This window comes from Danio rerio, chromosome 2 (genome assembly GCF_049306965.1).
Source record: "Danio rerio strain Tuebingen ecotype United States chromosome 2, GRCz12tu, whole genome shotgun sequence".
Taxonomy (NCBI): Eukaryota; Metazoa; Chordata; class Actinopteri; order Cypriniformes; family Danionidae; genus Danio; species Danio rerio.
This window is the reverse complement of record NC_133177.1, coordinates 18,540,195-18,563,773: the sequence shown is the minus strand read 5'-3', so window position 1 is coordinate 18,563,773 and position 23,579 is coordinate 18,540,195. Positions and strand designations below refer to the sequence as shown.

The window sequence follows — 23,579 nt, the reverse complement described above, 5'->3', positions numbered from 1 at the left end:
TCAGACCAGCTCAACTGTAATTTTCACGTTTTGCACCATGTTGTTTAAACAGAAAATTCATTTACACCACTTTGTGAACTCATGGGTGTGCCTGTCTAAAAAGAAGGCGTGTTAAGGCACATTGTGGGCGCATGGCTATTTTGAGAAACTGAAATAGACCATTGACCAAGTAAAATCTGGTCTAAAGTCCAGGGCAGAGCACGCTAGTTGTGAGTCTGTGCAGGTTCAAATGCTTAATACACACAGAATGTATCAATACACAAACATCTTTACATATGAAAAAAGAATTAAAATGTTACAAAAATTATTATTTACTGCATAAATATAAAAACCACTGCCTCCATGCCTTCTTCATGCCCAGGGGCTTTCTTCAGTTTATTCATAACAATTGGCATTTCTATAATGTTATTATTAGCAGTAATATTTATTATATGCATATTTATATTTGCTTTAATAAAAACAAATTTAGATGTGTTTACCTGTCTGGTTTTGGAGACGAATGCATCACCATATAGGGCATACGAATAGGACATTTGTTTGGATATAACTATGTGGTTACCCACATTCTTCAACATATAAAAAATCTCATGTTCATTTGTAACACTTGCAGGGTTTATAAATGATGACAGTCTGTTACTTTAGGTGAACTGTCAGTTTTAGCAAACACTGTTTTGGCTCAAGTTGCTGCATGTATCAAAGCACAGCTATTAAATGCAAAACACTGTTTTACTTCATAAGCCACTGAAATGATTCATGTTCTGCCTGTATGACTTGCATTTTGATCATTAAGGACTGCACTTCTGATGTATTACTGAACAAGAAAGTCACCTTACCTTGGATGGCCTGGGAGTGAGTACACTAAAACATTTTCATTTGTCTTAAAAAACAAATGTGGATTAGAAGTAACTATTTTTTTTAGCAATTCCCAGATGTGTGTGTGTGCAAAAATTGGAGCATATTACTATAATACAAAAAAACTCTGTTATGTTATGACTTAATTAGAACTGCTCAGTGTGCTCTATCCACTTGTTAAGTGGTGACGTGTTTGTGACGTATGTAAATCTGTTTCCGGGTCCAAGCCGCCATTCATTTGAGTGGAGAAATTATTCATTTATGATCACGTTTTATTCCTATCACACATTAAAGTTCATTTTATATAAAATCATAGTGTACACAACAATCTCTGGGCTTGCTGCATAACAAATACCAAAATTTTAACAATTTATATTAAATAAAATGAATCACTTTCTGACCATCGGATATTAGGCATGGACATATATATTGCAATCGTGACTTTCGAAAGTATTAAATCGCTTTGTAAACGTTTATTATTACCATTTCATGAGTTTCCCTATTTAGTTGAATGAAAAAAATGAAAATACCGCCCCCTAGTGACAGATTCAAACACCTGCGTTTACTGTTTCTATGGAGCATCTTAAAATCAGCATCAGTGTTCACTGCTTGTTCGGCAACCTTAAAACAAGACAAAATCATAATGTACATTCATACATTTGCATTTGTTTCTATTAAAAAGCGGCTTTGATTATTCATTTATGCTTAAAAGGACCAGAACAGCACCATGTGTTCATATAATATTTAATAAAGCATCAAACCACATTATAGCAAAATCAATTAGTTTAGCAGTAAAAAATAAATCCATTGGCACATAAATCTGCTGAATAGTTGGCGATGGTGGAGTTTTTCTTTGCTGTAAGGCTACTGTGACGCCTCCTGAATGGCAGGAGAGGACGTTCACATGGCAGTGTAGAAGACTGATATATTGCTCTGCGCTACATTAAAATCTTTCTCTGATCACATCATGGAGTGTTATTCTAGTCAAACACACACCTGCAGTGTCAATTTGTTTTCACAGGTTTTGCTGATTTCAGTTGAGCAGCTCCAAGTAGGTAATTGGCACTTTGCCTTTCTGATTTCCTCTTTGCCCCATCAGCCAATCAGAGTCCATCCCCGGCACACTGCTCACCGTGATCACCTGACAGGGAAATAATCACACAGATATACATATTTTAAAGCCGTTCACACAGAAGTTGCTTTCTTCTTTTCACTGTTAATCCATGTACAAATGCAGTTTTGTGCATGAGAAGATATTCAAAATTTTCATTTTCATAAATTACTAAGTTCAGCAAGCTATTAATTTGCATTTTATTTCAATTTTTGTTCAGTAGCATTACATTTTTTTTCTGAGGTGTTCGAATGAAGGATAAAAATGAGATTCAGATGAATTTTCCCAGGTTTCTTTGCTCATGTTTACCAATATGCCTGTATTGACTGTGTGACAAATAACACAGTCTGCAGTCACCATCAAACCAAGCAGATTCCCTGTTGGACAGCTGGCCAATCTGTGTGACTAGAATAAACTTATGGTAAATCCGTATCACACCCTTAACACTAGAATGCCTGATGAAGTCATTTTGGCCTTTTTTTGTAATGTAATAAAATTAAATAAAAGCATTAAAATAAAAATAAAAGCATTAAAATAAAACCCAAAGAATTATAGTACACTGACTTTAACTAAATGTTTGTATATTTCAAACCACATTATAATCATTTTTCTTTTACTAAGTCCCTTTATTCCAGGATTTCTGCAGGTTTCACCAAGTTAATTTTAAGACAACATTTTAGCCGATTGCACAAACTCTCTATCTCTACTGAATTGTCAGTCTCAGTATGATTAAAAAACACTGTAGGATTTACTATAAATGACTATAGTATATTATCATGTGGGTGTCTAACAACTGAAATCAACCCAGGCTCATTTTGAAAATGTAGTCCTGTGGACGTTACTAGAGACCACGAAATACGTCCCGGGAGGTATGTGTTTTTGCAGTTTTTGTTTTCGCGAATCCGCGAGAGGCTACTGTGTGCGCTTTTTCACGACAAGCTAACTGGACAAACTGGTTGTGGCAGGAAAGCCCTGCACACGGAGGTAAGCGGTCAGCTGTTAAGCGCCAAAAGGAATGGCGTCATACTGCTCTGTATCGGTACATAATTTGCGGTCTCCAGAAACGTCCACGGGACTACGTTTTTAGAATGAGCCTGTGTTGACTGAAATTGTTACTTTTTTTCTATTTTTTTTACCCTGCACTTTATCATTATTATTTATTTGTTTAGTATATAGGTTTTCACATTTCCATATTTAATTGTTAAAATGACTATAATTTAATTAAATATTCTTAAGAATAAAATATGATGTGTTCTTTGAAAAAGTGCACTTGCATTCTGGCATTATATAATGAGTGGCATAACATGGTGTAATAAAATGACAACAAGATCATTTATCGCAATATATTTTGGACCAATATACCGTACAAAAAAAAAATATATATATATACTGTATATATATATCAGACAGATACTATTTGGCAGTTTGGTAATATATTTTACGGTTAACCGTTAAATTGAGTATTCTGATTCATTATTAAAGATTCCTGTTGTGTTGTGGATGAAGTTTATACTAAATTCTAATGATACTCAACAAAAGAGAGCAGCAGAGGTGCATTTAGAGATGTATCGTGAAGCTTCAACCGTTAAAGCTTCACAATACAACTCTACACACGCCATTGCTGGTCTCGTTTGTTAAGTATAATTACTTATTATATAGTTGAGTTTTCATATACGATAAAGTTTAAAGTATATAAAAACACAAGCAGGAATTAATATCAAACTATAAATTTGCAGATGCCTTTTTTTTATATTTACTGGCATCCTTTCCCTCCAGAAATATAGTGAGAGCTGAGTGATATGACATGATGCATGAACACTTATATTGTGCACTTTACATGTGTTTATTGCCTCGTGTGCCGTTAGGTATGCCATAAATGTGAAATGTGGGCTGATGAAGGCGCACCTCGTCTGCCAGTAGAGAGAGCTCCGTGCTGCTGGCGGCGTCATAGTCATACAGCACACGGGCCTTTCGGGTGCCGGAGGAGCTGCGCAGCTCATTGAGAGCAGGTGAAGCCTGGCTGGGTGGAGGAGCGGGCAGAGACGCAGCTGGTGGTGCTGTGGGTACGCACACACTGGCGGACGAGCTGCCAGACGGCTGATTGTTGTTAGAGAACGTGGATGGAAAACTGGAGGAGATATAGTAAGAGTTAGTACTGCTGGCTTAACTGTGGGAATACATCCATGTACGTTTGCTTCTTGAAGATTACAAAAAAGCTTACATTGCAGTTTGACTGTTTGAGAGAACAGATGATTCCGGATGCATTTAGTATAAAACAGAGGAATTGGAGTACAGAAAAAACATTGATATCACAACAAAATGCATAAAGATATGAGGGTGCCAACCTGCCCAGCTGTTTCTGCAGATTGACTGTATACTGGTAACACTGGGCGTAATACGCAGCCTGAGCGTCCACAAAATCATTCAGACACCGCAAGTGATGGGCCTGAGCAGAGGAGAACATATCAAACATACATCAGTGCTTCCCACATGCATACGAAAACAACTAAATATTACGTTCCTATAGCATTTAAAGTGTTTGGATCCTAACTGACAAATTCATTAAGGTAAAAGATTCATTAGGAGTCATGAATCAAGACAACAATTCAGTCTTTGGATCGGTTCATTGATTGACTGGTTTTATTGAAAAGAGGGTTTGAAGTGTTAACTATTGATTGACACATATTAATTATTGATTACAATTATTAACAGAATTATTCATGACCATTTCGACTTATTTAGCAACATAACAGGCTCATAAGAATAATTTATTAAACTAAATAAAAAACGCCCATTCTGACTGATTAATTTAAATGACTAATTCAGGCAACGCAGTGGCGCAGTAGGTAGCATGTTCACCTCACAGGAAGAGGGTCGCTGGTTCAAGCTGGTCAGTTGGCATTTCTGCCAACTGACCAGCTCAAATGGGTTGCCACTGGAAGGGCATCCGCTGCACAAAACATATGCTGGATAAGTTTTCGGTTCATTCTGCTGTGGTGACCCCAGATTAATAAAGGGACTAAGCCAGGGATGTCAAACTCAATTCCTGGAGGGCCGCAGCCCTGCATAGTTTAGTTTCAACCCTGCTTCAACACACTTACCTGTAGATTTCAAACAAGCCTGAAGGACTCAATTAGTTTGATCAGGTGTGTTTAATTATGGTTGGAATTAAAATGTGCAGGGCTGCGGATCTCCATGAATTCAGTTTGACATCCCTGGACTAAGCTGAATAGACAATGAAAGAATAATCTAATTCAAAGGCTAATTTAAATAATTAATAATTAAAAGGATAATTAATACATAAACGACTAATTTGTTTAAAAGACTTCCAATTCCTATTAGATTATAAGTAGATTGTTAGGTTAGGGTTAGTGTAAGTTGACATGTACTTGCAAAGTTTCTCATAGTCAGTTAAATGTCTGTTGAAGGAGCAGTATCAACAGATATTAAGCAGACAGTCTACTAATACTCAAATGGACCATCCAAATAAAGAGTTACCAATGAGTTCTTAGGATTTACATTTTTACTGCACATTAATAGCACTGAGCATTAAGTTTTATAGTGTGCTTGTTCATTTATGGATCGTTTAAAATGTTAGCATTCTGAGGGCAAAGTTTATCAAATGAAGCATTAATATTAAATATTGAATAACAGTAAAGTGTTGTTTTACTCACTAAGAAACTACTGAAGTTGAAGAACTTAATTTAGTAAATATTTATAGTTGCATTTGCTGTTTTCATTAAAGCAAAGTTTATTTTTTTATGTCTGTAGTTGTATTTATTACCTATTGTAAACAGAGAAATCCTTCACTGGAAATTTTATAGATTTTTATAGATTTTTTTTATTATTAGATTTCACTTCATGTTATTTAAAGTTATTAAAAATATTTAACATTACTCAATAACTGACATCTCACCCCGACTTGTTGATGACTAAAATGTCTATGAAAGCCTTAAACTGTTTTTCTTTGTACGAAGGACTTGTTTTCAGCCAGGACATGACCTTTACACCTGTAAACCACATTACAGAACACTCCTGACCTTTACAGAAAATACAATCACCATTTGCTCACCCTTACTGTCTATAATATCCTAACCATAACAAATATCATTCTGTCCACTGTATTGAAAGAAACAGGAGATTATAAATATATTTTTTATACCATGTCATAATTACAAGATTCATTGCATAATTACTTAATAATTATTTCGAGTTAAGTACTTTGTCTTAGGCCTTCATATTGTTGCAATACTGTATAAATGCACAACTCCCAAGTAGATGTACAGCTCTGAGCAGAATATCATCTGTTGTAATCTCAACATTATGCTAATTACTAGATATTGTGATTACAGCAAAACTCATCTATGATTGGATAAAATGAGGGTGAGCAAACGATGCCATCATGTTGCTTTTTTGTTAACCATCCTGTTCACTTTAGTGAAGCATCATTTGTTTTTGGTGGTGTGCTACATATGCTGCAGTAAACACTGATTTTCAGAAGAGCTGTGTGAGCGTACATGAGTGCTGCTGATGCCCTCCAGCAAAAGCCTGGTGATCTCGGCCTGCCGGTCAAACTCACTCTGTGCTATCCTTAGTTCCGTCTCTGCCTGAGGGAAACACAAACACACAAAAAGAAATAACTGACTGATCCACATCAACAGTACAAGACATCACATGTAGGTTTTGCTTGAGCTGCAAAATAAAGGTGAAAAACATAAACAACTCTGCAGCCCCCTCTGCTGGACATAAGCAGAAACTGCATGTCAAAGCAGCTCCTCATTCACGTGGCCGGGTGAGTTTATATCAGACTGCACTAGCACACAAAGATATACGTGTATTTCTGATCTCAGAATAAGTGGTTTGATCGACAGATGGACTCACCTGCTTCACCTCCTCAGTCCACAGCTGGCCAGCATTCGAAAACAGTAAGAAACCGGTCAGATCAACTTATACCATACAAACTGATCACTACTGACAACGTTCACTACCATCTCAAGTCCTTACGCAGGAGAATGGCGTCAGCATTCATGTACTGTACAGGCTCATTCACTGAACGGAGGAACCAAAAACAGCTAGCTTATACCGTCTATGATGAAAAATGTGAATCACGCAACCAAGAGATTTGAATGACACATGACCGTCAAACACAACAGGTGTGAGAGCACATGCACAAACACAAATACCGCCCAAGTACAAAGGCAAAGCCCAGTAACTAAGAATTTGGTCAAAATTGAGTTAAAGCCTAAAACAAGCATGGTCAATCTGTCTAGTGACTAAGTCTGTTGATTTAATGTCAAAATTGCTGTCACTAAAAATCTAAGCTGATGTAAAATCTATAAAGGCATTGTGTTCGGTTTCAGTGTCTGTAGATACTGCATTTGGCCTTTGTTGGGCAGAATACTGAAAGCCCAGTTTGTATTTGCACTAAAGTATCCATCTTTCTAACTTAGAATCTAATTTAATGAACACTGAACTATTTCATCAGTATGCCTATAATCACGTATCATAATAATGTTGATACTAGAAACTGATATAAAATGATAAAAATGCAAAATTACAGTATTTTGTCTACAAATGTTATGAATATTTCAGAAGCTATGAGCAAATGTGGGTAGTTCAGTATAAAATTAATGTTCCGTGTTTATAATACATTAAAGATTAGCATTGGATGACAGCAAATGTACTCTAAATCAGTGGTTCCCAGAGTGGGGGTCACTGGACAATGACGAGGGGTCCCTTGGTAATTTACAAAAGTCAAATAAATGTTATAAACTTAAAATTACCATATTTAACCCACAAAGATAAAAATAGTAGTCAATAGTTACATAAAAAACAACAGCATGCAAATGAAAAGCCATCAGCCTTTCAATTTTTTTTTTCATGGGATTGGTGTGTTTGCGTTGGATTAACAATACGGCAATAGCTGCAACAGATTGATTTTAAAGCACCAGGTTAAACTTTGACACCTTTATGGCAATCAAATACAATAAAAATAAATACAGGCCACGACTGAACAATGAGAATGATCTTTAAGTGGCGGTCTCCAAAATCAAACTAAGAATAGACTTGCACTGAAAACATTGTGCCCACCAGTCTCTTTAGGTGAGGTTAATAAATTAATAAACAGCTATAAAAGATATGGATGTTAGACTGTTGCACTTATTTGTGTTGTCAATATGCATGTGTCTATATAAGCCTCTTGTAATGTGGACAAAGATTGTATATTTATAACCACCTCCAAGAAATGTGGGGGTCGCGAGTCACTGGCATTGCTATTTTGAGGGTCACAGGCTGAAAAGTTGGGGAACCCCTGCTCTAAATGAGCATTCATATTAAATATTGACTGATAGTAAAGTGTTATTTTAGCATCTCTAAGCAGTTTTTGAATTACTTTTTTAAGTTTGTATTTTAATAAAGTTTTAGTAATTGTGTTTTGTATTACTTTTATTTTTTATATATCTTTAATTTTCATTCATTTTTAATTATGAAATGAAAACAATTTTACTGCTAATGCTAACTAGATCATAATAATAATAAACACAAATAAAGCTGCAAGCAGCAATTAAGGGACCAAGCACTTCATAGGCAGAATGAGCAAAGCAGTCCAGAGTCAGAATGAGTAAAGTAGTCCAGTGGTCAAAAGCAACAAGGTTAGTAAGGAGCATCAGTCAAAGTGAAACAATACGTTTTTGAATACATTTGAAGTATGTAATAGCCGACAGACAAAATGGCTCACCCTGGAAAATCAGACATCGTCGAACTTCGCAAGTTTAGCCAGATGTAAAGAAACCATTTTTATATACAAACGGTTGAGAGAAAAGCAATTTTTGTATCTCCGGACCACTAGGGGGCAGTGCACCGGAACCCTGCAGATAACCTCATTCACATTTGGTTTGAATATGTCATTGTGTTACAGAGATATCGCCTTAAGCCCTTTTTTGCAAGCTCTACATTAGATGTATTGGTTAGTTAAATGAAAACAGTTGGTCCAATCAACTTGAATTATATTACTTTTGTTCAACATGGTCTGTAGAGCATGTGATTGAATTTTGGTGAAAATGACATCATAGGGTTCATTTGAATCGTCTTGAGCCAAAAAAATCAGAGGAAAAAAGAATTTTGATTGTAGCCCATATGGTTCAAAAGTTATATCGATAAGCATAAGTGAAACTTCGGACATATGGTGGTGCTAGAGAGTTTGAGTTAGACACTTCATGTTTGCTCTAGTTTATGTTAAGACTGCCCTCTATTTTTATTGTGATAAATTATACAACTTTTACGCATACGGTTATATGGGCTGCCATTCAAATGCGGCGGAAGAAGAAACAGAAGCAGAATGATAATAATAATAAGAGCGCTAATGAAAACAATAGGTGCCTACGCACCTGTGGTGCTTGGCCCCTAAAATGTCTAAGCAATTAAAACATTTTAAGATTTACTTTTATCTACATTAACCCATGGCTAATAAAAAAACATACTGTAACATTAAATTATAATTGATATTTGAATCTTTAAAACTAATCATTCACTTATGCCGAGACCATTTTCAAAGTAGTCGTCTTACAGATGTTTTCACACTGCATGACAATCTGTCAGTGCTGTATTTACACTGTATAATGGATCAGCAATGAGGTTTCACACTGCATGACTTTACAATATGAGAATCACCGACAACATAATCCACAAACTTCATCTCACATCCAAACACACGCGAGAAGTGACATGGAAACAACACAAGGTCACATAGTATATCTTTTGTTATTAACTACAGAATGACAAGAAAGCATTTAGTGAGGTTGAAACATACTTATTTTGCTAACCTGACTTTTAAAGGGAATAATATCTTCTCAAGTTTTTTTTTTTTGAGCTTGTTGTAGTATTGCTAATATGACGCGTCAAACAGATACGGGGTCCAAAACAGATCTTGGGTCCAAATAGACTGAAAATAAGTGTTTTTTCTCCGCCAACCTCTCACTGGTCTACAGATATTCATACTAGTGGATGCTGCTCTCTCATTGGCTGTCCGTTATCACCAATGCAGTTTTCAATCAAAACACATTTCACACAGCATGGCTTTGAATCACGACTCATCGGCGATTCTCTCAGATCGCGTCTTTGACAGTTCCCTCAGTGTGATTGTTACTTGCATGATCGAATCGGGGCTAAAATCACGCAATCTTAACTCTGCATTAGTTGATACTCCATACACACACAGACACTTGTATACATACAGTAGTTTACAGGAACACCCCATAGGTGTAATGTATTTTAAACTGTACATATTTGTTATTATCTGGCCCTAACCAAACCCTTAACTCAACCCTCACACGAAATCTGTGGTAGAATTTGAATGTCAAAGGATGTCGTTAAGCATGTCTTTTAAGCGTTTTCGATTACAGAGACACAAGAATGCTACTAGGTCATACCCATGTCATTATATAACTCTGTGTCCCTGTAAACCACATAAACCTGTACAGCATACTTTCCCATAAAACAAGACCAAACACAGAAACTGCATTCTGTTGCCCTCAAAGTTCAATTCTCACAAATTAGGATGGCACACTTATCCACCTAGCAGCTATGAATGAACACAAACACATGCTTCTTCTCAATTAGACAGCAGTACAATACAAGCATGCGTTTAACTGAATGTGGGTCTGAATGTGAAATGGTGGACTCTTTATAAAGGGCAACAGAGGGCAGGTGTTGTATTCGACACAGCAGACAAACCTTTAGCCACCTGACATGCAAGAAGCTGAGCATGTAAGAAAAGTGAGCCACATACTCCTCTCCCAGCGGAGGACTGCAGTTCAGCTCCTTCAGGCGGAGGCAGGCAAGCAGACAGAGAGACACAGAATGAGAGAGAACTGGGGGAAATCAGAGAGGTTAGAGATCCAGACACACACAGACTCACACACATTTCACACAAGCATCATCTCTGTTAGATAAACAACACTGAAAGAGTATCAGAGAAATAGCAGCTAGCTGGAGGACAGATGAATAAAGGATTAATTGGGCCTAAATTCCATAAACTCACTTGAACAAAATGTAGAACTGAATGTATGATTAAGGCAGGAAAGTGGAGGTGAATGGGGTAAAGCAAATAACTAATAGTTGTCATCATAGTTCTCCAGTCAATTGATTACATTAAGATTACAATTACTTTGTGTAAACATGCAAATAAGGCAGTTTTAAATTAAATGTATACATTTCTAGCACAAATGTCTGAACATTGGTTTGGACAATAAAGTCAAAGGGTTTTCATAACACTGCATAATAAAAAAAAAAATACTGTGATCATCTGGAAAAAAGGCCTGTAGCCAGCTTATTAAAAGGGGTGGTTCTTTTTTTCTCAAAAACTGAAACTATTTGCAGTTATTCGAAGTTTAAATATTGCATTTAGTGACATTTTAAAGGGCCATGAAACCCCCCAGATTTCACCTTTTCCAGATGCGAAAAGGCTCTTGGGTAAAATTGTTCCTTACAAATATATTTTTGTCGCATGTTAGCAAACCACTGTAATCCACACGTGAGTCCAGCTGCGCTCTCAGAGCTAGGAATTGAAAACAAAACCTTCATTGTGGCACATTTATAAATGCAACACTGACAACCCATTTCTCTAACCAATTCTTTTTCTTCCACTTGTTTTAATTTCAGTTGGCAACATAATGTAGTGTCTCTCTGCCGTCTGAACATTGTAACAGGTAAAAACAGTCTTTGAAGCTATCATGCATATTAATTAAATTGCACCTCATACGCAATAGAGCGCGCTGATTTGGTTCGAACCAAGTCAATCTCTTGAATTAATGATAGAAACTCAAAGATGTCATGTTGTACCCACCGGTATAGACATACTGTCTTCACGCTAGAGTTTACACAAAGATTCTAATCGCTGTGATGTACCGTCAACATTTCTTTTCAAACTGGAACACAAAACCCACCAATTTTTACTTTTTTAATGAAATATATGTGTCCTAATTGTGTTTTAGCAGCGTGGGACATAAATATGACTGTCAACATCTCAAAAAATGTGTTTTGGTGTTTCCTGACCCTTTAAGCACTAATTAGCTTGCCGGATGGTTATCATTACCACAGTTTTTGATGCAACAAAAATACATTTACATTTACATTTAGTCATTTAGCAGACGCTTTTATCCAAAGCGACTTACAAATGAGGACAAGGAAGCAATTTACACAACCAAGAGCAACAATGAATAAGTGCTATAAGCAAGTTTCAGGTCTGTAAAGTCTAAGAAGGGAAGTATTAGTAGTATTTTTTTTTTTTTTTTTTTTTTTTTTGGTACAGTTAGTGTGATATTCAGAGAGGCAATTACAGATTAGGAAGTGTAGTGGAGACTAAATAGTTGAGTTTTTAATTGTTTCTTGAAAGTAGCGAGTGACTCTGCTGTTCTGATGCAGTTAGGGAGTTCATTCCACCAACTGGGCAGATTGAGCGTGAGCGTTCGCGAAAGTGATTTCTTCCCCCTTTGGGATGGAACCACGAGGCGACGTTCATTCACAGAACGCAAGTTTCTGGAGGGCACATAGATCTGCAGAAGCGAGAGCAGATAAGAAGGAGCAAGGCCAGAGGTAACTTTGTAGGCAAACATCAGAGCTTTGAATTTGATGCGAGCAGCAACTGACAGCCAGTGCAAACGGACTAGCAGCGGAGTGACATGTGCTCGTTTAGGTTCATTGAAGACCACTCGTGCTGCTGCATTCTGGAGCAGTTGAAGAGGCTTGATAGAGTTAGCTGGAAGCCCAGCTAGTAGAGAGTTACAGTAATCCAGTTTGGAGAGAACAAGAGCTTGAACAAGGAGCTGCATGTTCAGGTAAGAAGGGTCGGATCTTTCTGATGTTATAGAGTGTGAATCTGCACGATCGAGCAGTTCTAGAGATGTGGTCAGAGAAGTTTAGTTGGTCATCAATCGTTACTCCAAGGCTTTTCACCATTTTGGATGCAGTAATGGTTGCCCCGTCCATCTGGATTGAAAAGTTATGGTGTAGAGTCGAGTTGGCAGAAACTACAAGCATTTCCGTTTTTGCGAGGTTCAGCTGAAGATGATGATCTTTCATCCAGTGTGAAATATCCAACAGGCAGGCTGAGATGCGAGCTGGAACCGAGGGGTCATCAGGATGAAAAGAGAGGTATAGCTGGGTATCATCAGCATAGCAGTGGTAGGAGAATCCATGTCTCTGGATGACTGGTCCTAGAGATGATGTGTACTTCCTACATTTTTGTCAAAGTGCTTAACATACTATTTTTTGTTTACAAAAATGTTTTAATTTACAAAGGTGCATTTATTTTGTAAGTTATTACAGTTTTATATATATATATATATATATATTGTAATGGAATTAGAATTTTAGAAATTTCATAAAAATACTTATTAAATGCTAATTTATTATCACCCATCATAAATAACAATTAAAACTGTAACCTATACACAAATAACAAACTGGCCAGTAAATTTCCTCTGCCAGAATTTGCCCATTTAAATAATAAAAGCCTTCTTTTATTGGTTATTTTATTGTTTATTCTTCTTAAAGCCTCCTTCAATTGGTTATTTTCAAAATTTATGATGGTATACTGTCAAAAATGGGACAAATTAACTCAAAGGGGCCAAATTCTGGACTTTGTTAGAAGGGCGTGGGTCTCTTTAACCACCCGAACCCTGCCTGGCTACAGGCCTGATAATACAGTCATGACCAAAATTGTTGTCACCACATACTTGAAACAATCTTTTTTATCCACAGTTTTAAAAAAGGCTTGTTGTACAGCCCGTTTTTGGAGTTTTGTGTGACATTGTCAAATTAGCTCTTTGTCCTCCCTATTTTGTTTTGTTCCAATACACACAAAGGCAATAAACGTGTATAGCAAACATGTGTTAATGCAATTCTTTTCTGTGAGAAAACAATCTAAATTTCAGGGGTGCCATCAATTTTGGGCATGACTGTATGCATATTAAAATATATTTTTCTAAAGTCTGGTATATGTCATTAAAATCTACAGACCCAAATTGATAAGAGGTAATTAAGGAAACACTTAAAAGATGCTTTCTTTCCATCTAACTGTAAAGAACAAACAAAAAAGAAGACAAAAAGCCCAAAATAAGAAGAAGAAAAAAACAAAAAAACACTTTTGGCCTGCAGTGTCTGACCTTGAGCTGGAAATATTACTGTAAAGTAAAACAGCTGACTTTTGCATGTATGTGTATGCATTTGTGTGTGTGTGAAACACTTACTGCAGAGCGAGCATCAGCCACTCTAGCCTTCTTCATTCTGTTTTTAGCTGCATCCAAATCTAGACGCTTATTCTGAAGCAGTTTCCGTTCTTTCTGTGAAGACAAAAACATCAATACAACAGTTTAAAAATATAATATAATATAATATAATATAATATAATATAATATAATATAATATAATGAATTAAAATGCATGCTCACCAATATGGTTTTAAAATCTCCCTCAATGAAGTTCCTAAAAGGAGTGAGGAAGTTGATGGCAGAGCTGTGAATGAACTCTTTCTCTGCACTGCCTAACAGCTTTTCCGTCTCCCCGCATTTAATAAGAGCACTACCTGCAGCACAGCACAGGAAGAGAGCATATTAATCTCAGCCCACACATTAATCAAGAACAGTTGTCAACATTTATTGTTACAGAATAAGGTGCTTACAAAGAGTATTTAGATATTATTTATAAATTAATATATGAGTTTTTGATTCCTACAAAGAAAACTAATCTCAGGTTTCACAAAAATATTAGGCCTCAATTATGAAACATTAATGGAACTTTTTTTTGTGCCAATCAATTGTAAAGCAGATCTGATCCTCTGTCCTAAAGCTACTACATATTTTTTCAAGCGCTACCAGCTGGACATTTTCAGAAGAGAGCCCAACATTTTGAAGCTGTAAAAATCTTTAGCGGACTATTTTTTAAATTATTGAAAAGACTATTGTTAGGTATATAGCCTTTTTATCTTTCCAATTCATAAACTATACTGCAGCCAAACCTTAAATATCCGGAATATTCCAGGATGCTGGACCAGGATATTCAAATAGTCAAGTTCTTGGACATGTAATGTAGGTAGTTCTTATAGGTAAGGGTCATGCTTATTAAGAATAAGTGAGCACTCAAATTCATTAAAACACGTTTAACTATCAAAGCTGATGTAAACTGTTTTGTGAATCCAGAGAAAAGTTTTCTGAAAGGAAAAACTATATATAGGAATATTAATACTGTCACAATATGGATGAAATACTCTTCCATTGTTATTCACCATAGGATACATTTATGTAAAAAAATTGTATAATATTATGACGTGTACGTATTAAATGCTTATAAATGTGCTTATGATAAATTTCAATATGGAGAATGTGACACTGTATCACAATAAAAAAAAGAGATGTATAAATCTGTTAGAATTGTTAGAATAAGAAAATGTTTGGCTGAACTACTTTAAAATCTGGAACCCAAGGGTTCATTTTAAAAATAGAAATACTTTAAAATCACCTTTAAAGTTAGTTAAAAGAAGCTCAAACTGTTTTTTTTTTTTTTTTTATGATAGAAAATTTACAAAACGTCTACATAGAACATCATCTTTACTTAATATCCTAATGATTTTTGGCATAAAGGAAAACCAGTCATTTTGACTCAATGTATTTTTGTGTGACAAATATATTAGTGCATCGTAGGACTGACCAGTTTGGGTGCATATTTAAAATGATTAAAATCTTCTTGCTCACAAATGGGTAAAACCAAGTGGTCTGAATGATACTTTTTAAAATCATTTAAAATGACTGTGTCTTTGTATTTGGAGGCTAAACTTTTATCCTTAATCAGAGTCTTTAAATAGATAATCAAATTACTCTTCTTCTAAAATTGCCTGACAAACATCTCTGGTATATAAACTATTGTGACATTGAATGTAAAGTACTAGGACTTCTTCTGCAAATCATGGTATTTATGGACAACAAACAGTAATTTATGGTGAAAAAAAAAACTAATAAAGCTGTATTACGCATTTATTGTTTTATCTCTTTTCATCTTTGGGCTATAAACTTAAATGCATAACTGGACATAAGAACAAAAACATGATAATATTAGTTGCATAACTTTAGCATTAAAAAATCTTGCTAAAAAGCACATTGATTACCAAAACAAATATACTTTTAAAAATATTTTTTGTGCCATTTCAAAATTTGCTTTGGTCTAAAAACAATAAGCAACACTTTACAAACTACAGTTGTTGCTAGAAGGGATACAGCTTTTGCCTGACGTTAAAGAATTGTGCTTATATTATTTATTAAATTACCCCAAAATTGTATTTTGTTAATGTGTAGCCCTACCCCAACCCTAACAATGATGGAAAAAATATGAATTATTGTTGTGCAGTAGTGATGTTTGATACCACAGATTTTCTTTCCAAACTCAAAAATCCAGTCTGGTATTGATGACACTGATAAAATAACAATACTTTGTGCAAAAACACCGTATGTGTCTAATAAAAAAAGTAGTGTATTTCAAATCATAGCCTCAAAACTAAATTTTTATTTTATTTATTTTAAACTTGGAAGTATACTGAGGTAGCAGCCTCATTTATAAGATAGCTGAGCTCAGAAAACAGCAGAAAAAAACAAAAAGAAAATACAATTAAATATAAACTGGTGTCAAAAAAAGAGAGAAAATATTAGTGTTAAAACAGTAAACCAATCAGGAAATGGCAAAACATTTAAAACCATGTCTTGGCTGTTTGAGGAGCTGAACTAGCTTCACATGTGCTGTCACTCTACCATTGTTGTGACTGGACTAACTGACTGGACTGTGTGCAGGACTGGATTGACATAAAGGCTAGGTGGGGCTGAAACCCAGCGCCCACAGAAGTAGGGGGTCCTTGATTGGCTTTATTGGCATTATGCTTTTGCATGTCTAAATTTTGAAAGATTCCTTTTGGTTCACTGCTGTTCAAAAACAGTGATGCTGGTGCTAAACTGGGACTTGGAGTGGCTGTAGCCCAATCAGAATATTGAATAGTTTAGTTTTCGTCATTCATAAATGTAATCAGTTTTTCCAGGACAGTGACTTATTTCGGCACTACCGTGAGAACCATCCATTGAAAGGTGGGCTAACCAAGCTCATCGTAGAACAAAAACTAAAATACAAACAGTACTCATCATTGATTAACTTGTCTTGTACATATAGTAACAGAAGCTGGGATAGGCAGAATAATCCTGAATGGACTCACAAGTGCAGTCCCTGCCGTCAGTTACAGCTGGACTCAAAAAAAAAAAAAAAAAACCCTGCCCCAGTTGCGGAGTATGTATCAAGAAAATACACTCGGTTATGTATTACAGTAAATCTAACTGAACTGGTTAGAAAGCAAACTTTTTTAATGAAGGCTTACTTTGCCCCTTTTATGAAAACAACAGTGGCCTAATAATATGAGCAATGAAATATTGGCACTGGCTTTCATCAGATAATATATCTGATGCAAAACAAATTAAAATAAAATAACATTATAAGATAAAATAATTTTGTAAATCAAAAGATCACTTTTTTTTTATTTTAGAAGCATGGATTTTAAAGATATCCAACCATCATTGGGATTTATGGTCAGCTAAAGTTTTAAAGAGACATTTTAAAGGTAAAATCCTATTTGAAGTATTTATTTTAGAGATATAATTTAGGAAGTATTGCAAATGATTTTAGCAGCCTGTTTGAACTTGTTTTGTACTTCATATTATGTCATTACTGAATTTTGTATACTTGCAGGCCTATTTTATTAAAATAGAAAATAATATATAATAATCACATAAATCAAATAGTGGAAAATTTGTCATATTAATTATTAAATTATTAATAACAACAACAATAATTGGTATATATACTTTTGTGTATGTAGAGTATAAAGATCGGGTATTGGAGGTATTGATATTTCAGTATTGATGCAGACATCCCTATTGTACAGTGTTTCACAAATTCTGCTATATTGATGTTCGTATCCGCAGCTGTATCCCATCTAGAGTTTACCCAGAACTACTGGGCTGTTCAGTCATCATTAAAAGGTGCTTATAAAGACACGTGCCAGCTTTTGGTGACATCACAATAATTTCATTAAAGTGTTTATATCAATATCCCAAACACCAGCTCCCATAGTAAGGGTCCAGTGGGACGGGATCATGTAATGAGCTTACCATATGCTGTTCCAGGTCCAAACTCGTGGCCCGAATCAATCATGCACTGCCCCAGCATCTCGTGATTGTTGGCACGTGTTGGGACTTTTTTGTCCAGTATTTCGTAAAGGAACTCCTCCACCCGGACATCTACTCACATCAGACAAATTCGATTAAGACCAGCAAGAGTCAGATGAGACCACATGCATCCTCTTAAGGCAGGCCTAGCAAACATTACTGCTGCTTAAGAGCAAAAATATCTCACAATGCGGCTCTGGATGACTGTAAAGGAAATGCCTCAACACGAGGCATTTGGGAAAAGAAAGAAACCTCTATGCAACTAAAAAAAAAAACCTAAAATATTTTTAAGTCTTATCTGAAAAAAAAAATCTAAGATGGAAGTTTAATGATATGAGCTACATTGTTTAGACTTCCTGCAGCACTTTAACACTTTTAAAGGGACAGTTCACACAAAAATGTTTATTTACTTACTCCCAAGTGGTTCAAGTTTCTTTTGTTGAAGACAAAAGCAGATATTTTGAAAAAGCTGAAAACATGTAATCATAGTATTCGCTTTTCCTACTATGGAAGTCATTGGCTAGTATCCATCATTTTTCAAAATATCTTCTTTTGTGTTCAACATAAGAAAGTAACTCATAAACTTGAGTAAATGTAAGCTTTTTGAAGAACTATCCCTTTAAGCATTTGACATTCACAGTGTATTGAAGGTTTGATCAGTTGTTGATTTCTCTGGAATTGCTAACACCGTGTGCTAATACTTGAAAAGGAAGGCTAAAAGTATTTATCATTATGGCTGGGTCTTAATCCCATTGTAAGGAACAGATGGGGAACTTAACACGCTACTCTCACCACAAGGTTTACCGCAAATACTAACATGATTTCACCAGGTGTAATCCTGAGTTCACTTGCGCTCTGCTGAAATGCAAAATGAGTTTACAGACTTACAGAACTGCTTAACTACCTTTTTGTATCGAGCTTATTCTGTGATCGTTTTTGCGATTTGTTTTAGAACTTCCAATTCAGCTTTCTATCAAAGAAATGACAAGGAATAATAAACAGCAGAAAACGGTCAATCTACTTGCACTACAAACCAGTGTGTTCACGACTATACTTAAAAAGTAGAATAATTTAAGAAAATATCAGTTGGCAAGCAAAACGAGCTGATTTTAACTTTAAAAATTAATGGAAGTTTTGAGCCCAAAAGATTCCAATGGCTGCGATTGCACTAACATAAAGATTCAGGTCAATATCACGAATGTCTTCTTACTAGGATTTGGCTGTAGCACAACTTCTGTCTGCTTCATGATCTTCTCTGTCCAGTGTTTGGTGGATTCTGCCCGACTCAGCAGCATCTCCAGATGGGCATCCAGCTCAGTCTTCTCTGCCTGCCCGAATTTCTCCTCTGTGAACTGAGAGTTCCAACATATGATATATTTTAGCTTTATAGTGTACATCTTACTGTACAGTTCACAGATTACAACGCTGGTCTCAAAACCAAAACCTAGACCTGCTGACCTATGAGGCATTTCCCATCAACATTTAACATTTTCCACCGTCTATATTAATACTATCTTTACAAATACTATTAAAGATAAGTTTTAAAGCAAACAACTATAAGAACAGAATAATAAGTACAAATGAAAAGCAAAACAAAACAACCAAGTACTGTTTGATACACAAACAATTAGTTTAGCTATAAGTTAACATTTGCAGTAAAACTGTGACTATATATCAGGCATTGACCGGTATAAGATTCTGACAGCATGGTAACCTTGGATAAAAATATCATACAATTACTGCTCTAAAATATATTGTTTTTAAATGTCTTGGTAAAAAAAAAAAAAAAAAAAAAAAAAAAAAAACTTTTTCACACTATATATTTTATTTTGAGAAATATTTAAAATATTTAAAAACCGCAACCATGTCAGGCTAAATAATTAAAATGAATCACTGACCTCTGCTGTCTTTATTGGTTTTTAAAACACAAATTTCTTTACAATTTAAAATCCTTTCTGCTGAAGATACTGCTGATTCTAAAAAAACTTAAAGCAAAATGTAAAAAAACAAAGAAACAAAAATCTTATACTGTGGGAACGTAAAGCATATGTTTTTGCTGGTTTTGAAACCTTGACTTTTTCAAAACGTGGTATACCTTGAAAACGGGTATCGTCCCATGCCTACTATAAATGGTACTATATAAGTATGCCTACTATAATCCAACAAAAACCTATGGCTGGTTACTACCATGGTTAATTTCCATAGCTGACAAAAACACATGTGCTGGTATTTAATAATACAATATATTGTGTTAATGATAAATGTACAATATTGTTATAACATGTGGCCACTTTAAAGTAATGTGAATTATTCAGTGATTGTTTCTCTCTTTTTAAAAAAATATAAATAAATGAATAATAATAATAATAATATATATATATATATATATATATATATATATATATATATATAAATATATATATATATATATATATATATATATATATATATATATATATATATATATATATATATATATATATATATATATATATATATATATAGGATGAACGTTAACGAAGTATTTGACACTTTTAGCTAACTAAGTAAGGATTCATCATCATATATAAACAATTATTGAAATAAAAAAGCAACTGGGAAAATATAAAGCCAATAGATTATATATATATATATATATATATATATATATATATATATATATATATATATAGAGAGAGAGAGAGAGAGAGAGAGAGAGAGAGAGAGAGAGAGAGAGAGAGAGAGAGAGAGAGAGAGAACCTTTTTTTGCTAAACCAGAAAAAAATCTTTTTAGTCTTCAGAAAAGACATAATTTATCAGAGTAATATATACAGTATATACATTATTTGTGTCCATTACAATTATTATTAAGTCTTAAATGTATGGATCTTTTCCTTCTATTTTTTGTTTATAAAGATATCACAATAATACATTTTAAAAATCAGCAATTATAGTGCCATGGAAATTTGATTTGCCAAAAGATAGATCCTTACACAATTGCTGTCACCACCCACACGAATTTCAGTTATGTGACAAACGAAATGTTGGGCAATAAGATGTTAGTCTTAGTCACCATTAACTTTCATTTTAAGGGAAAATGTAACAGTCTAACAATCTACTTTTGTACTACATATGTCTGTCATACAGATTTGATTGTGACTAAACGATGACAGAACCAATGTGTGTCTGAACTTTCCCTTCAGTTACAATAACAAACCTGTTTTAAAAACAAATGATACGAGTCTAAACGCCTCACCTTGAATATTCCTTGAATATAAGTCATTTAAATACATTATTACCTGCACAGCACGACTGAGGAAAGTGCCCGCGTCCGCTGCTAGTCGTCTAACATTGAACTCCATGTCTGTGTTTATGAATACAGCAATGTTTCAAACGTTCTGATCTAAAGCCTGTTAGCAAAGCTAGACAGATTAGCCTGCCGTAGCCTCTCTCTGTCGTGCCAAAACGCTTATGAATACAGCTCGCTTTGTCGTAATAAACGTGTAGTCCATGTAAAAAACGCTACTGTGAAGATAAATATTTAAAAAATAAAGTTTTTGCTAAGGCTGTCCGATGTGGTTGTTGTGGTGGTAGCTGGCTGCTAACAGGGCAGCAGCTGTTGCCGAGTGAGAAGAGGAAGGACAAACTCAGTGCGTCTCAAACGTGTGCAGCCTACTTAACGTTACTGTAGACAGCAGTTTGATAAGGAAATATCACAGTAAAGGCAGGGGAATTCTCCTTTTTTATTTTAATAGACGACTAAAAGTGAGAGGATGAACGTTAACGAAGTATTTGACATTTTTAGCTAACTAAGTAAGGATTCATCATCATATATAAACAATTATTGAAATAAAAAAGCAACTGGGAAAATATAGATAAAGCCAATAGATTTAATATTTAAGGTCAAGATAAATAATATTTGAAGAATTATCAAGTAATAAGTATAAATATAGTTATTTGTCGCCACCTGCTGGCGTAACGTTGTATTTTTAATGTAAATGGTGAGTGGGCTTGACAGACCACCTTTAGTACAGTCATTGTTAGCAAATCACCGGTTGCTCGGAGGAAATAAATTTAATAAATACTCGCAATAGCATTATTGCAACTCACTGATGATTTGAAGTGATTCTGTCTCCCTCTTTTTTATAAGTCGCTTTGGATAAGGGTCAGCTAAATGTAAATGTAATGCCACAAGCATCATTTGAGGTGTCCCTAATTACAAAAAAGTTAGCTGTTTTGTAAGTTGTTATCAAATCAAGATGAAAGTGTTAATTCTGCATGGGTTACAGAGTAGTTAATTCTGAATTTTGCAAGAATGTCTGGTATGTAGTTTTATTGACACATTTATTAGGAGAGTACAGAGACATTACTGCCAACATGACATTTTTCACTGTCTGGAAGTGTTTTAGATCCAGTATTATTCAGCATGTGTTACAGCAGTGTGATTTCCTACAAAGTGAATGTGTTTAACTGACACCTGCAGTTCAGATCAGTGTCCTATTAAAATTGTATGGCATTATAAAAAAGAATCAGACAATGACTACTTCTGACTGTTGAGAAGCTGAAGTCTAGTATCATGTCAAGTTATAAAGATAAATTATTGTAAAACTGAAGAAAATCTGCAAAACAAAGAAACTCAAAATATTTGAGAACTCATTTAAATGGGCATTAAAGTTTAGAGAAAATATTTAGTGAGTACAAATAATTACTCTGAATACACAATGAATGATTTTTAATCATTCATTTTCTTTTCGGCTTAGTCCCTTTATTAATCTGGGGTCGCCACAGCATATGAACCGCCAACCTATCCTAACCTAACCTATATACAAAGCCCAGCATTGTTTTATGCAGTGGATGCCCTTCCAGCTGCAACCAAGTACTGGGAAACATTATACACACTCATACACTATGAACAATTCTGGCTTACCCAGTTCACCTATACCATGTTTTTGGACTTGTGGGGGAAACCGGAGCACCTGAAGGAAACCCACACGAACACGGGGAGAACATGCAAACTCCACACAGAAATGCGAACTGACCCAGCTGGGGCTCGAGCCAGCGACCTTCTTGCAGTGAGGCATCAGCACAACCCACTGCACCACCGCGCCACCCCCATTTTTAATAATTTGAATAATAGTAATTACAATGTAATGATCATGTTTATAAGTTAAATTTGGATTTCACTTTAAATGTTTAACTACAACTTCAGAATTTCATCAGTTAATTTGCGTTAAACCAGTTAAATAATTTTTTATAATTGTTATTAGTCCCGCGAATGATCAATTGTTTTTAATGTTTGACTGAAGTTTTTAAAATGGCCAATCAATCGTGCTATCAGAAAGAAGAGTTTGCTAGGTATCTGTTAAGTAGCTAAGCTTATTTTACCC

General features: G+C 35.0%; 1 protein-coding gene across 9 annotated transcripts; it reads right to left on the bottom strand.

Annotated features, from left to right (window-relative positions):
- Positions 1 to 1,579: 1,579 nt before the first annotated feature.
- On the bottom strand, positions 1,580 to 21,843 carry sh3glb1b (SH3-domain GRB2-like endophilin B1b). Of its 9 annotated transcripts, none has more exons than XR_012385363.1 (11): positions 21,492 to 21,821; positions 19,424 to 19,565; positions 18,157 to 18,285; positions 14,410 to 14,543; positions 14,209 to 14,301; positions 10,694 to 10,780; positions 6,845 to 6,868; positions 6,481 to 6,570; positions 4,185 to 4,409; positions 3,869 to 4,091; positions 1,581 to 1,993 (listed from the first exon to the last, which is right to left on the bottom strand). XR_012385363.1 is itself a non-coding variant. In XM_073912721.1 (11 exons), the coding sequence occupies exons 5-11, from the start codon at positions 14,220 to 14,222 to the stop codon at positions 1,886 to 1,888; spliced, it is 642 nt and encodes a 213-aa protein (XP_073768822.1). In that variant the 5' UTR covers positions 14,223 to 14,301; positions 14,410 to 14,543; positions 18,157 to 18,285; positions 19,424 to 19,565; positions 21,492 to 21,821; the 3' UTR covers positions 1,581 to 1,885. The 9 variants fall into 9 exon arrangements, 4 of the variants coding, with proteins under 4 accessions (NP_001243545.1, XP_073768822.1, XP_005163364.1 ...); XR_012385371.1 differs by having other exon boundaries at positions 10,749 to 10,780; XR_012385367.1 differs by having other exon boundaries at positions 4,309 to 4,409; positions 10,749 to 10,780.
- Between the last annotated feature and the right edge of the window lie 1,736 nt (positions 21,844 to 23,579).

What these genes read in the sequence shown, in the direction of transcription:
- sh3glb1b (XM_005163307.6), bottom strand. Translation starts at nt 21,554, where the DNA reads ATGGAGTTCAATGTTAGACGACTAGCAGCGGACGCGGGCACTTTCCTC. An exon ending in TGGACCTGGAACAGCATATG is followed by an intron (nt 14,544 to 18,156) that starts GTAAGCTCATTA and finishes GCTGTGCTGCAG; the next exon opens with GTAGTGCTCTTATTAAATGC. An exon ending in AGGGCATCAGCAGCACTCAT is followed by an intron (nt 4,410 to 6,480) that starts GTACGCTCACAC and finishes TCCTCTGCTCAG; the next exon opens with GCCCATCACTTGCGGTGTCT.